Source organism: Streptopelia decaocto, assembly GCF_964273445.1.
Source record: "Streptopelia decaocto genome assembly, chromosome: 14".
Lineage (NCBI taxonomy): Eukaryota > Metazoa > Chordata > Aves > Columbiformes > Columbidae > Streptopelia > Streptopelia decaocto.
The window spans coordinates 4,275,396-4,287,975 of record NC_138669.1 but is presented as its reverse complement, the minus strand read 5'-3'; the positions used below and the strand labels follow the sequence as shown (position 1 = coordinate 4,287,975).

The 12,580-nt window shown below is 53.5% G+C and overlaps 1 protein-coding gene across 5 annotated transcripts in view; it reads right to left on the bottom strand.

Annotated features, from left to right (window-relative positions):
* The window catches only part of PLCG1 (phospholipase C gamma 1), a 45,149-nt gene that overhangs the window by 17,103 nt on the left and 15,466 nt on the right, over window positions 1–12,580 (bottom strand). For all 5 annotated transcript variants that reach the window (XM_082065801.1, XM_082065802.1, XM_082065803.1 and 2 more), the window contains 6 exons: window positions 7,859–8,011; window positions 6,963–7,056; window positions 6,302–6,349; window positions 2,107–2,191; window positions 936–1,019; window positions 594–616 (listed from right to left, as the gene is read on the bottom strand). In XM_082065801.1, coding sequence (XP_081921927.1) covers window positions 594–616; window positions 936–1,019; window positions 2,107–2,191; window positions 6,302–6,349; window positions 6,963–7,056; window positions 7,859–8,011 — 487 coding nt within the window. The remainder of the gene's footprint in view (window positions 1–593; window positions 617–935; window positions 1,020–2,106; window positions 2,192–6,301; window positions 6,350–6,962; window positions 7,057–7,858; window positions 8,012–12,580) is intronic.

Genomic DNA, 12,580 nt, shown 5'->3' with positions numbered 1-12,580 from the left:
TTCTCACTGCCATGGACACAACAATGTGAAACTCTGGTGAAGGGCAGCAAAAATCATCAGAGGGACTGATTTGTAAAAAGAAAATTAGAGAGTTTGGCTTGTACAAGAGTGAAAGGAGCTAAACAGGTGCAGGGCAGTCAAGGGGTGACTGTAGACAGACAGAGCTACAGGTATCCAGAGGACATGGACTCCCAGAGGTAGGGCAGGGAATAAAGGACGGATCCATTTGTAGCCTATTAACTCAAAAGACTTGTCCATGGATGCAACGGAGAACCAAGGGCCATGCTGGGGACTAACATTAACAAAAAAAGGACTGGGCAGTGCTGGCTGCCCTGGGCTGAGGGATGAACCAGCTGGTCAGCTGAGGTCCCTGCCAACACTCTTTTCTCCTGTCTGGGAGGACGAGACCCCTTACTGACCCGAGCTGGAGTGTCTACAGCAGAGATGCTTATTTAGAGTGCAAAAATGCAAGCAGCGCAGTGGCGAGAGGTGTACAGCGTTCCTCCTCCCCAACATACTGCTGCAGGCGCCAAAGCCTGTTACAGAGCAAAAGAAAACAGCCCTTTCCCCAGAAAATACAGAGAATCATCCACCTTTCTAGGAACGGGACATCCATCTGCAAAAGAAGAAGCGCAAGCATTAGGTTTGCACTCAATCTCAACAACGTATGTGAAAGCACAAATTGATCGAGAATGTAACGGGGTTGGCAAACCAGCGCTGTGCAGCTCAGCTTTCCTTACAGCCACGACTCACCCCCGCCTCCCCCATCCCCAGTAGCAATAACTTCTTTACTCTCTGCCTTCCCTGGCCCCGAGGTAGGAGACAAGAGCTATTAGCTGAGGACAGCAGGGTTAAAAAGGCAATTAAGAGGGAATGCCCAGTAATAAATACAGTCTCTCCCCCTGCTTCCCGGCCCTGGAGAATTCAGCTCTTACCATTTTCTGGGCACTGAACATCAGGCTGCGGTAGAGCTGTGCAAACTGCCCGTACGTGATATCCCCATTCCTCTGCTCCACATCCTGTGACACAAAAAAACCCCCAGAGGTTTTATAGGGGCCACAGGGAACTCTGCATGGCCTGAGAAGTATCTGCTCCCACCAGGATTCCCAGGGGAAAAGGAGGAAGAGGCCAAAGCCTGGCCAGACTTTGCCTCCCACCTCTGCACGTCTGTGCCAGGACCAGCGGGACCCTGTGCTACCCGGGACACCAGCACATCCTAAACCGAGTTACACGATTCTCCAAGCCCACCTGCATAAAGGCATCACGTCACCTACTTGAATAGTTACAAAAGGATCATTTTAGTTTTTCATTTGCACAGAGTATATATCTGAAGTGTCTGGAAACTGCAAGACCCGAAGCCTGTGTTCTCCTTTGGATATGCCACTCTTTGGCCTCGGAGTTCGGTGCTGGTGGAAATGGCTGGTCATCACAAGACGACCCTCCTGACCAAGGCCACAATCGCTGATTTTGCAGATCTGTATTCTCTGCTCATCAGATATGCACAAAACTACTCAACTGCAAGTGGGGCAGGAGCTGGATCCTTCAGAAGGCTGGTGGGACCAGCAGGACCTTTATTAGGAAAACTGAAGCTTTTGTGAATCTTTAACAACCACACCAGCCAAACACTAAGATCCTTCAAAGCTGTAACCTTGCCATGCAACTCAGAGACCAAGTGGCCACAGAAGAGCTGCGGGTGACACCTCATCCCCTTTGTTCCTGAGTCTGCAGGGATGCTGGCAGTGGGATGCAGGACCCGGGATGCAGAACTTGGGATGCAGGACCTGGCATGTGGCCTCGCTGCCCCTTCTCCTGCACTCTACCCTACCAGGGCAAAGCTCTCAATCAAAGCCAGGAGCCATGTGGGGAGCGGGGGAGGCAAGGTGGGGCGAAGAGAGGGCGCTGGCCACAAACGGGCCAGGGTGTGGCAGCCAGTGGGAGCTGGCACCTCTTCAGTCGCCGCCGTGGGTGGGGGCCCTCCCAGGAAAGGCTGGGAGCCTCTGCAATATGCAAACACACTGTGGGAGTTCAACAGCACCAGGTTTTGCCCAAAGACAGGCAACAGGGTCCCCAGCGCTAAAGAGGAAGTTGGACGGGTCACACACTCACCGTGAGTCTCTCCCGCAGGAACCTCATGTTGGGGACCCGGTAGTTGACCTGAGACAGCATGTTCTTCAGATCCTTGGTGGAGATCCTGGCTCAGAAAGAGGAGAAACATGTTCAGGAGCTCTGGGATGGAAGGGCCTCCCCCTAGGACTGGGACGCCACGTGCACTGAGCGGCCATGCCCAAAGGGACATCAGCTGTGACACACAAGGACAGATGCTCATCCCTGGAGGAACAATGGAGTTGGGACCAAACAGAAGAACGTTTTTTCCACTCTGATGAACACTGTATATGCTGCACATGGGGAGCAGAGAGAGGCACTTGCATCCCAGTGGGACCCGCACACACCATTCCTGCGAGCTCCAAATGCTGCAGGGCCAGTCCAGCACCCTCAGCCCACCCGAGCCGATGCTGCAACAGCCATATAGTGCTCCTGCTTTACGGGAACGGGCGAAGAGAAGCATTTTTCAAGTATCTGTGCCCCAACATGGACGCTGGGTGACCAAATCCCTCCAAAGCCCACTCCCTGGCCTGCTGAGGGAGCTGCAGGATGGCAAGTTTTGCGAGTGGTTTGGACCCAGCTAATTTTATCCTAAAGAGAGGAAAAAAAGCCATTTCCAGTGTCCAGCCACAGGCACAGCGCCGCCACGTCGTGCCCAGCTGTGCTCCCCAGCCACAGCCACACAAACCGCTGGCAGGGATGGCCAGCATGGCTGCCCCCCCCATCCCCTTGCACCAAACATGCCGGCTCTCAGACTGGGGAGGGCTGCGGTGCCAACCCCGAGTGAGATCCTGCACCTGGGCAGGCAGGGACAGGCAGTACAGAGTCCTGAGCCACCCGCGTCTGCTCTGGCATTGATCCCCATGGAGCAACAGCCCTGCAGTGAGGAAAAATGTGGATGTCCCCCATCTGCAGGATTTAAGAAGCCAGAGGTCTGCATGCAATCATTTTCTGGCAGCTCCTGCCTTAAAAGCAAGTCCTCTGAGCCCGTCTCAGCAATCACATGCTGCTTTTGCCCCCTGCCAAGCACGTGGGAGCCCAGGACCCTGCAGGATGCTCCCCCATCCTGCAAAGCGTAGGATAGGTCTGACCCTGGGGATGCTCACAGCTTTGGGGTGCAGATATAAACATGCCGGGGAAGATGGTCTGTGCAGAGGTCACGCTGTCATCTACAGCAACATGTGATGAGTGAACTGTGTCTCTTTTATGCTTTCCCCTGGAAACGGGGGGATCTCAAATGACATGGAAAGGAGGAGGGATGGAGGGAGTCCCAAGGAGAGAGAGAAAGCGGCTGGTGTCAGGCGCTGCGAGACAGGGGCTGCTGTGGCCGGCAGGACACAGAGAGCCCTTGTTTCTGGGCTCAGAGCCGCCACGGGCCGGGACGCACCCACGGCCAGAGCAGGACCTGGCCTGGCTCCCGCTTTGTGCCCACGGGCTGTGCAGGCAGCATGCAGGCAGCGTGCAGGCAGCATGCAGGCAGTGTGCAGCCTCTCGCTGGCAGGAAAAAATAGGAAAAAAAAAAAGCTGGCAAATGGCACCAGCCTCCCCTTCCGTCCCGGCGTGAGCCACAGAGCCAGCAACCCGCTCTCAGCATGATCAGCAGCCCTGGGGGCTCCCCCCTGCACCTCCACCTCCCCCGGCAGAACTTACCCTTAGGGCTCAGGGTGAGTGTTTTGGGGAGGGAAGCCTGCCCTTCCCCTCCTCAAACACAAACAACACCTGGGGCAGGGGAGTCCCAGCTACAGAGAAACAGGGTGACATGGTGGGGCCAGGAACACAACAGTGGCTCATGAGAGTTGCTCTCACGTGTCAAGGACTACAGCATGCAGCGGCTCTTGTGGGACCCCCAATGGGATGCCCTGAGCCCCCAGGGCCACCCAGCAGCGATCCCCCCTCGCCATGAGGCTGTGACCACGGGGGACCTCCCGGAGGAAGGGCCGGAGGGGCTGAGCAGCAGGACCAGGGGTCAGGATGGGGCTGGGGCATCTGGTGATGCTGGGCTGGTCCACAGGGACGTGCTGGACCGTGGCACAGCCCAGCGATGTGACAGCACCAGGGGAGGCAAGAGCCAACACTGTAAAAGCTGTGAGCAACGTTTCCCTCTCTGCTTCCAGAGCAGGAACGGTTATGGAAGGATTTTATTTACTGTGTGTTATTAGTAACGTTAAAGTGCTGGAGACCTTGGATAAACAGCTTGGTACTTTTCGGAGACCAGAAAGTAAAACAAAAAACAAATAAACTAATTTCTTCTACGGAAGTTCTTTAAAGTCTTATGACAAACAGGCCAAAGGACAGATCCAGCCCTCTCCAACGGAATGAAAACATTTTCCCCACCCGGCCTCCAGTGCTGTAACTGCTCCCAGCCAGAGGTGAAACAGTCTCCTCCGCAGCAGTTAGGAAGAAAAAAAAACCCTCAAAAACACAGCATCCTGTTATCCTTCCCTTCCCACCTAACCTCCCTTGGAAAAACAAACACCCAAAGGCGCAGCAGGCAGTGAAAACAGCCCCACATCTGCCGGCAGGCTGGACGCTTCGCACAGGCACCCAGGAGCAGGCAGAGAGGAAAGGGCTCCAGTGCAGGGGCTGGGCGATGGGGAGAGCATGGGCTACATGAATACCAGGATTGATTTCTTGCCAAAAAACTGCCCATTCTGGAAAGGACCAAGGATGGTTTGCAAAAGAAGTGTGTTTTTTAAAAAAAAACCGCAACTCCTTGTTCCCTTTTCAAACCCATTTCCAGGCTTGGAAGGAAAAGCAATGAGCCCAGCGACACCAAAGTTAATGCTGAAACACCTCATAAAGGCAAAGACTTAATCCAAGAGATGTACGTGTCTCATAACAGCTACTTCTACTCTGCAGAAAACACATGGATGCTTGTAAAATGGGGAGACCTAAAAGTCTTTCTGCATTCACTCTCCATTGGTGTTTTGCTCCTTTTGCCGCCCAGGCTGGAGCAGCAGCTCTTCCAACTAAGCTGTTTGCATTGAACTCGCTTCCCTTGACCGACAGGTAAGGAATTGACTGTATTTTGCTGGCTTAATTCTAAACTCCAACAGAAAGAAAATATTAAGCAACAGGAGAGACGTAAAAGGCTGGCTTTCAGCTCTGCTGAGCATGCCTCGGTCAGACGGATCTATATGTTCAATCTCTCTTGTCTGGATGCCATTTCGTCAGTTTTACTGTATAATCAGATGAGAAAAAAGACCATTTTTTTCCATTTCCCCTGCGTTCATGCTCCAAAACCCCCATGCAGCCACCCCCAGCACCTGCCTCAGTGCTCTCCACCGCTGAATTAGGAAATATTAAGCCTGGTCACCACTGAAAACCAGTACACTGTGTATAAAACCCAAGCCTGGATTTGAAAGGTGTGTGGCATATGCAGAGCAGCTGCAACAGATTAAAGCCGCCTCTCATTCCCTTTCTGCCTCTGCAAGGACTTATCCCTCCTCCGCAAAATCCCCATACACCCAACGGTGCTCTCGCCGTGCCACGATATAAATCACTGCAAACGCAAAAATGTCCAACGCGGCAGGATTTCCCCAAAGCAACACAGTCCTGCACCACTCCAAGATGCCAACAGGTTGAATTTAACGCCTGGCTGCCCAACAACAGGGCTGTCCGTCTGTCCTGGCTGTCACAGGGAAGGACACAGCAGCGGGGAGCAAAGTGGGATGAGAGGAGCCGGTCGCTTCTCCTGATGAGTACAGAACCATGATTCTCACCTGCCAGTCCCCAGGACCAACCTGTCTGCCCGCGGTCACCCAGCTGGGTTCATGGGGCAAGTTTCTTGGCAGGACGTTGCTGCAAAGGTGAGAAGGACCCCAGGGCTCAGCATGAAATGTGGAAATCAGTAGCAGTGTGAGATCAATGGCATCAGTAAGGACCAAGCGGGGGATGCTCTGGAGCCCAGAGATCTGCACAGTGCTCTATGGGCTCTCCAGGTGTTACTGGGTTTAAATAGCTCAGGGAAACAAGACAATTTTTTAATGCTTTTTTAATTCAGTGAAAATCAGCCGGGGCAGTATTGGGACTTAAATTAAGGTTTCTTGGAAATGAAAATAAAAAACTTAAAGAACCCAACAAAAAAAGAAAAAAAAAAAAAAAAAAAAAGCTAGGGTTCAAGTCAAAAGTAAATCTTCCCAGCTCAAACCCTTCTATGAATGTGCACATCTGCGCAAGGGAGGGTCTTCTCTCTTACCTGTCCTCCCGGTTGCGATCCAGCGAGTAGAACTGTTTCCGGAGCCACCTGAACGAGAAGGCAGAAACACGCACACTCTGAGCCCCAGCTCCTCGACCACAAGCCCGTTTGGTGTGCTCCTGTCTCTGGAAGATGCTCAATAACATGCCATCCGCTCCCACAGCCCTCCCTCCCACTGGCTCTGCTCCCCTTCCCGAGCAGCCTGCCCTACGCTCATGCAGGCAACTTACCCCCCCTTTAAAACTCTCTCGGCCTGAAAATGAGCCCACAGATAAGACAAAACCCAAAACTATCCCCTTTTACGTGCCTCTACACCAAATTGCTGCAGATGGGAGTTGAACTAGATGATCTTTAAGGTCTCTGCCAACCCAAATCATTCTATGATACTACAACACAGGCTGCGCCCACATAAAAACATCTGTTTCATGGTAAAGCTCCTTTTTCCTGCACGCATGTGAGAGCAGATTCTGGCCATAGATGATGCAGTGCAGAGGGGTAACAGGATGGAACTCCTCGAGTGCAGAGAAAGGAGCACCAGGTCAGAGCAGCTCAGAGGGAATGAGAGATGTTGGCACTGTGGTCACCTTTTGCTGTCAAAAAAGGACAGAAAAGGGAAAAAAAACAAAAAAGAAAACGAGCAGAACAAGGAGTAGTTCCTCACCTTTCAATCTGCAGGGGGGTGGCAGCCCTTAGAGTGTCTGCCACCAGCCAGTTCAGCCCCTTGATCCACATGTTGACCTCGTCCTCGGATGTGGCTGTGGAGAGTGCACAGGAGAAATGGGAGGAAGGGACAGAGAAGATGGTCACCAACCCAAACCTCTTGAGGCTACCCCAGCATCTTAAATCCCTATTCCTTCCTTCATCTGTCTTCTGGTCTCCTGTCCCTGCTCACTCCCTCGGGATGTACATGGCTGCTGGTCCCCTTGTCCCTGCCTGTCATGCAAGGGTGATATCATCCATCAGCTGAACTGCAGCAGGTGATCACAAGCCTGTTCTCCATCCAAACAGGAGACTCAACGGCATAAACCTCCCCTCTTTCAATATCAAAACATCAGATTGGGTTCTCCAAGTCCAGCTTAAGTCAAGAGACAAGGTGTTGAGAAAGGCTGAGACCAACACCTCAGAGGTACCACGGCTTCCTGAGTTACTGTTTGCCATCGGCAGCGTTTTCTTGCTCAGATTTGCAAAGCAGAAGTGAGTGAGACTTTACCACTTCATGCACGCGGCCGGTTACCACAATGCAGCTGTTGAACACCAACACACCAAGCTGAGATAAAATAATTTCAAGCACACATTTGAACTAGGGGCTTCGGTTCACCCAACTTTTTGGTTTACTGGGTGAATTAACTGACTTATCTAGGGGTTGAATGTGTACCCTTCAGGGAACCAGTGTCACCTTCTTCCAAAGACACCTCCTCGGGGGGGTGAAAAAAGCATCTCTCCAAGGATACGTTCCAGTTCACTTGTGGAAGGATACAACAGAAGTTTGGGTCCTGTGGTGATGAGGTGCCTGCCCAACCCTGCCCTGGCACAGCCCCGGTGCCACGAGTGCTTTACCTTGCAAGCTGAGGGTCTTGAGCCTGAATTCTGTGCCATAGAGGACAACAAAGCAGTGAGACTGGTCCAGTCGGAAAGATGGATCCTCCTGGTACCGGTCAAAGTCACGTGAATTTTTTCCTGGACGAATCTCTTTGATTTCACGAATATCCACTATGAGAGAAAGAGAAAAGGAACGGGGAATTCAGTGCATAGCTTGAAATTCCCATGAAGACAGATAAGAAGGAAGGGCATGGAAAAAGCAGTTTTAGCCACCTGAAGAGCTGGATTTCCACCCATCACACGATGGCAGACCCAGGCATGCCTACAGCACCGCAGAGCTGGGCTCTGAAAAGCTCAGCCCCAGGAACCATGTTTCCCTGGCTGGGCTGGAAATCAAGGGTGGGATGGCTGCCCCAGCGCCGGCAGAGCTGCCGGAGCTCTGAGGATAGTGGGCAGGTGCTGGGGACGGTGACTTGTGAAGGACTTGCTGCATTTGGGCAATATCGGAGCCGTCGCAGCAGCCTCCTGCTCCAGCCGTGCCACCGCTCATGGCACGGGCCAAAGAGGCGAGCTGCACCCGGAGCTCCGGCACAGCCTGGTCCTCAGCACGGCCGCAGATGATGCTGCCCTCACCTCTCACCTTAGACAAGCCCTTCGAGAGCCCCAGCTCGCTCCTCAACCTTCCGAAGCAGCACAGATCTCACCACTTACCTTGCACATCTATCTCTCTCTCACCACGTGCATGTGGTTGTGTTTGCACACAAGCCTGCGAGCACAGCCCCTTCCTGCCGGGTCCCCAGGAGGCCTCCACAGCCGCCACCCCCCTATTGACCTCGGTGTCCCCCAAGAATGGTCGGATGTCTCACCCACAGTGATCCTTGGGCACGATGAGCAGAGGGCAGCGCTACTGCTGCTAGAAGCTCCTTCCCCCTTTAGCTTCACACCTCACGCTTTCCTCTTCCTCCATCCAACACACATCTGCAAACTGTACTGTTTTGGTTTTTTTTTTCAAGAGAGCAACACTTTTTGCTTTTTTAAAGAAAATGCTTCTATAGAGACGAACCCTCTGAGGGTGCAGCCTCCTGCCCAGCTGGATGAAACCCTATGTCTTGCCAACACTGCGGATTTAAGATTCACTCACCTCTAAATTACAGTTAAATACTGACACTTGAGTTGATTCCTGGCTTATGCAACTCAGTGGTTCCCCTGCCTTCCCCCTCCCTATTTTCATCCAAAATTATGTCTGTAGTTTCTGGCATCTCGCCCTTGCCCCATTGGCATCCTCCCAGCTCCTCCAAGCACCACCAGGATGCCCAGGGCAGTCTCTGCCTTCACACTTGCACTGTCTTCACCAAGAAAACTCTGTCCTTCGCTAGCCAAAGAGGGACAAAGTGTTTGTCACCTCTGGGTGGTGTTCAGAAGGCCACAGAAGAAAGCACAGTGCAAGGGCAGCTGTGGGCACAGTGCTTAGAGCTGGCAGGAGCATTAAACAGCGAGCGAGGAGACGGGGCTGAGAGACCCTGGTAAGGGAGCCCCTCACGGCCTCCCTCCCAGGAGGAAATTCTGGGAAAGGACTGTCACAAAACAAAGAGAAAACAACAAGGAAAAAAAAAACCCAAAACACCACCAAACGCAAGAAATCTTTGCTTCCTGGAAAAATAGTTTCTTAAATGCTCGTGGGAATCAAATAGCAACATTTCTGAGTCACTTTTCCAAAGCAGATGATGCTTCTAAGCAATGTGGGATGGAGATTACTGCAAACCTGGCATGTAATTCATCCCAATTAAACTCCACTTACCGCACTCACGGTGGATCGACTCGTCATTCGTTTCAATTTACTGCAGTTTAAAACCAGACAGAAATGCGATCTGCTCATCACCCACAGCAGTGCTGACACCACTGAACCGCATCACGAGAGAAGACGTTCGCTCCAAACAAGCACCACGACAAGCCAGACACAAGGCTTGACTTTGGGGAGACTCATAAACCCCAGACACGGAATGTGGGATCCCCTTTTAGCAGGCACACTGTGCAGCACTGTGGCTGTGCATCTGGAGATGACGGCAGCCTGATCTGGGATGTATCCAGACTGACCACTTCAATAACCCCCCAAACCTCAGCAACTCGGGACGAGTGCACAGACAGACCCAGCTCCTTGGGGCTGCAAAGGGTGGATGGACAAGCTCCTTAAAATAAGCAAGAGTGTGTACCCTTTCGAAATGAGCTGGCTGGAAGTTCAAACATCTCCATGCCCTGCTGTAACCTGCCCATGTGCTCACATCCTTAGCGACACAGCATGTTCTTTTAGCCCTTAAAAAACCATATCACAGTTAAGGTCTTTGCATCCAGGACATGCACAGCAGGGCTGAAGATTATTCCTGTCTTTGAAAGATGCAGGGCTTGACCAACGCAGTGGGAGAGAACTGGCAACTGGGCTTTCATGGTAGTTCACTAGGCAATTACTACTGAAGGAAGGTGCCAAAATATTAATGGCCTTCCTTTGCAGCACGCTGCAAGCATCTCGCCTCTGCTTCAGGATGCCGCAGCGTGCTAACTATGCCCTGCACTCAGCTCTCGCTGCACGGAGCACCGGCAGGTTAGTAAGTAAGTAGTAAGAGCTATAGTTACAAACTGCATACCTAAAATCCAGGCAACGGTGAGAGCCCTGGAGCCAGTGAGGCGTTTAAAGACAGAAGCACGCAGGGAATTCCTAGGGCAAAGGGCAGCCTCTGCGAGCACCGTGCACCCAGAGGGAGCGGGGCAAAAACCTCCAGCCCACGCACGCTTGCAGCTGCTTGCTCATCGCTCTCATCCTCCCAAACATGCCTGCGTGTGCCGGGCAGAAGGCAGTTCAGGGTTTGGTTTGTGCAGCCCTCCTCTTGCCGCAGAGCAGCGGATCAGCCTCGCAAACCCCGCTGTCTCTACTGACTCAAACACCTTCCCGGCCCCCTCGCAGCATGGAAGGAAATGACTCTGAGCAGGAAGCACAGTGAGCACAAATGCCACCATCCCGAACAAGCAAGCACCAAAACGCTGCTTCCCTGCACCGGCCTCTGCCTCCATCCCACCGCAGGTCCTCCCTCCAGCACCCATGGAGCTGCTGTGCATGACAGAGAGATGAAGACACCTTGCTATAGCCTGGGTCTCGCTGTATTTGCTCATGCCAGCTCGGTGATTTGCTGCAGGCCCTGGGGTAAGCCCAGCTTTGCCCAGCACCAGCCAGGGCCGCTGCCGCAGGACCGCGCAGCCGAGCGCTGCAAAACCTGCTCCGGCTGCATTGTGCAGCCTGGGCTGAGCGCTGCTCAGCCTCAGCTCTGCTCCTGGCAGAAAGGCTGCAGGAAAGCTTGTGACTAGCAGGCAGTGGAGGCAGAGCCTACAGCCCCATCTCCCCTTGCCCTCCCCTGGTTCCCAGCTCCCCTCTTCCACACCACTCTCCCCATCCTCTTGCCCGTCCTCACCACCGCCACAGCCAAGCACATTATTCCAGACAATAAACCAAACTCCAACCTGTAACTGTTTCCACCACAGCATGCAAGAGTGCCAAGGCACACAGAGCCACCTGCACACACCCTGGCCGCCCTCCTGCCAGTAAACAGGAACCCATGGCAGGCTCCTGTCCTCTCAGGCTTGGGCCATTTTTGTCTTTTAATCCCCCCTGCCTGGTCCCATCGTGGCTGCTGCAGCAAGAGCCATTGGCTGCCGATCCACACACTTGGATCTGCTTGCCAGTGCCTGTGTTTACTCAGGCAGAGCACTGTGGCTTTGCAAACCTGTGGGGAGGGCTGTGGGGGCAGCCCGGACCCCCCAGGGCAGGCAGGGGAACCTGGCAGCCAGCCTGGAGCAGGGAGTGGAAATTCAAAAGGAGAGGGCAGGAGTTGGAGACGAGCTGGAAGCACAGCAGATGTTTTCCACAAGTGCAATGGGGTAGAAATGGCATCTAACCAGCACTCCGTCACCCTCAGCACCAGCAGCTCCCCAGGTGAGCGGTGGCACGACAGCAGCCCCCGTGCCCCAACACAGGTCTGCGCCTTGGGTCCTTGCTGGGAAAGACCTACCAGGGATGTGGCCAAAGGCCAGGGGATGAGCATCTGGTGGGGCCCCAGCAGCGTGGGTCAATACACGCGCCTGGGCAGAAGAACAAGCAGCAGCTCACCCGGGATGAAACCGTCACAGAAGAAGGACCAGTCGCCACCGTGAGCCGCATCTCCTCCTCCACAAGCCGCCCTCTCCCACGCTGTGGAAGGCAGCAGCCACTGCAGGAGGTCAAAACTGGTCTGAATGCCATGTGGGCAGTGGCAAGAGGAGGAAGAACTCAGTGCCACGGCCGTGGCAGAGGTGAAGGGAAGCTCCCTGCTGGAATATAAATCCCGCTGCAGTCTGGCAGGGCTGAGATGTCCCAGAGCAGAGACAAAGCCCATCCAGCCCAGAGATGCTCAAAGCTCCGCACATGGTCCCACGTTTCACGTGGAGCCACACCACGTGCAAACAGGGGCAAACCCTTCACAGCCCCCACAAAGTTCTCCCCAGCCTACCAGCAGCAGAAAGGGCTCACCCTCCACTTGCATCCAGCACCGAAAAAAAGAAGGACGTGGTCACATCGGTCACATTTCTGGGCAAAGAGCTTTCCCATCAGCAGGAGCGGCTTGCATCAGAAAGAAAAAGCTGATCCCAGATCCAACTCCCACACCATTTAAGAAAAACAAAAGACCAAATCACCCTCTGGTTACATGAAAACCAGAT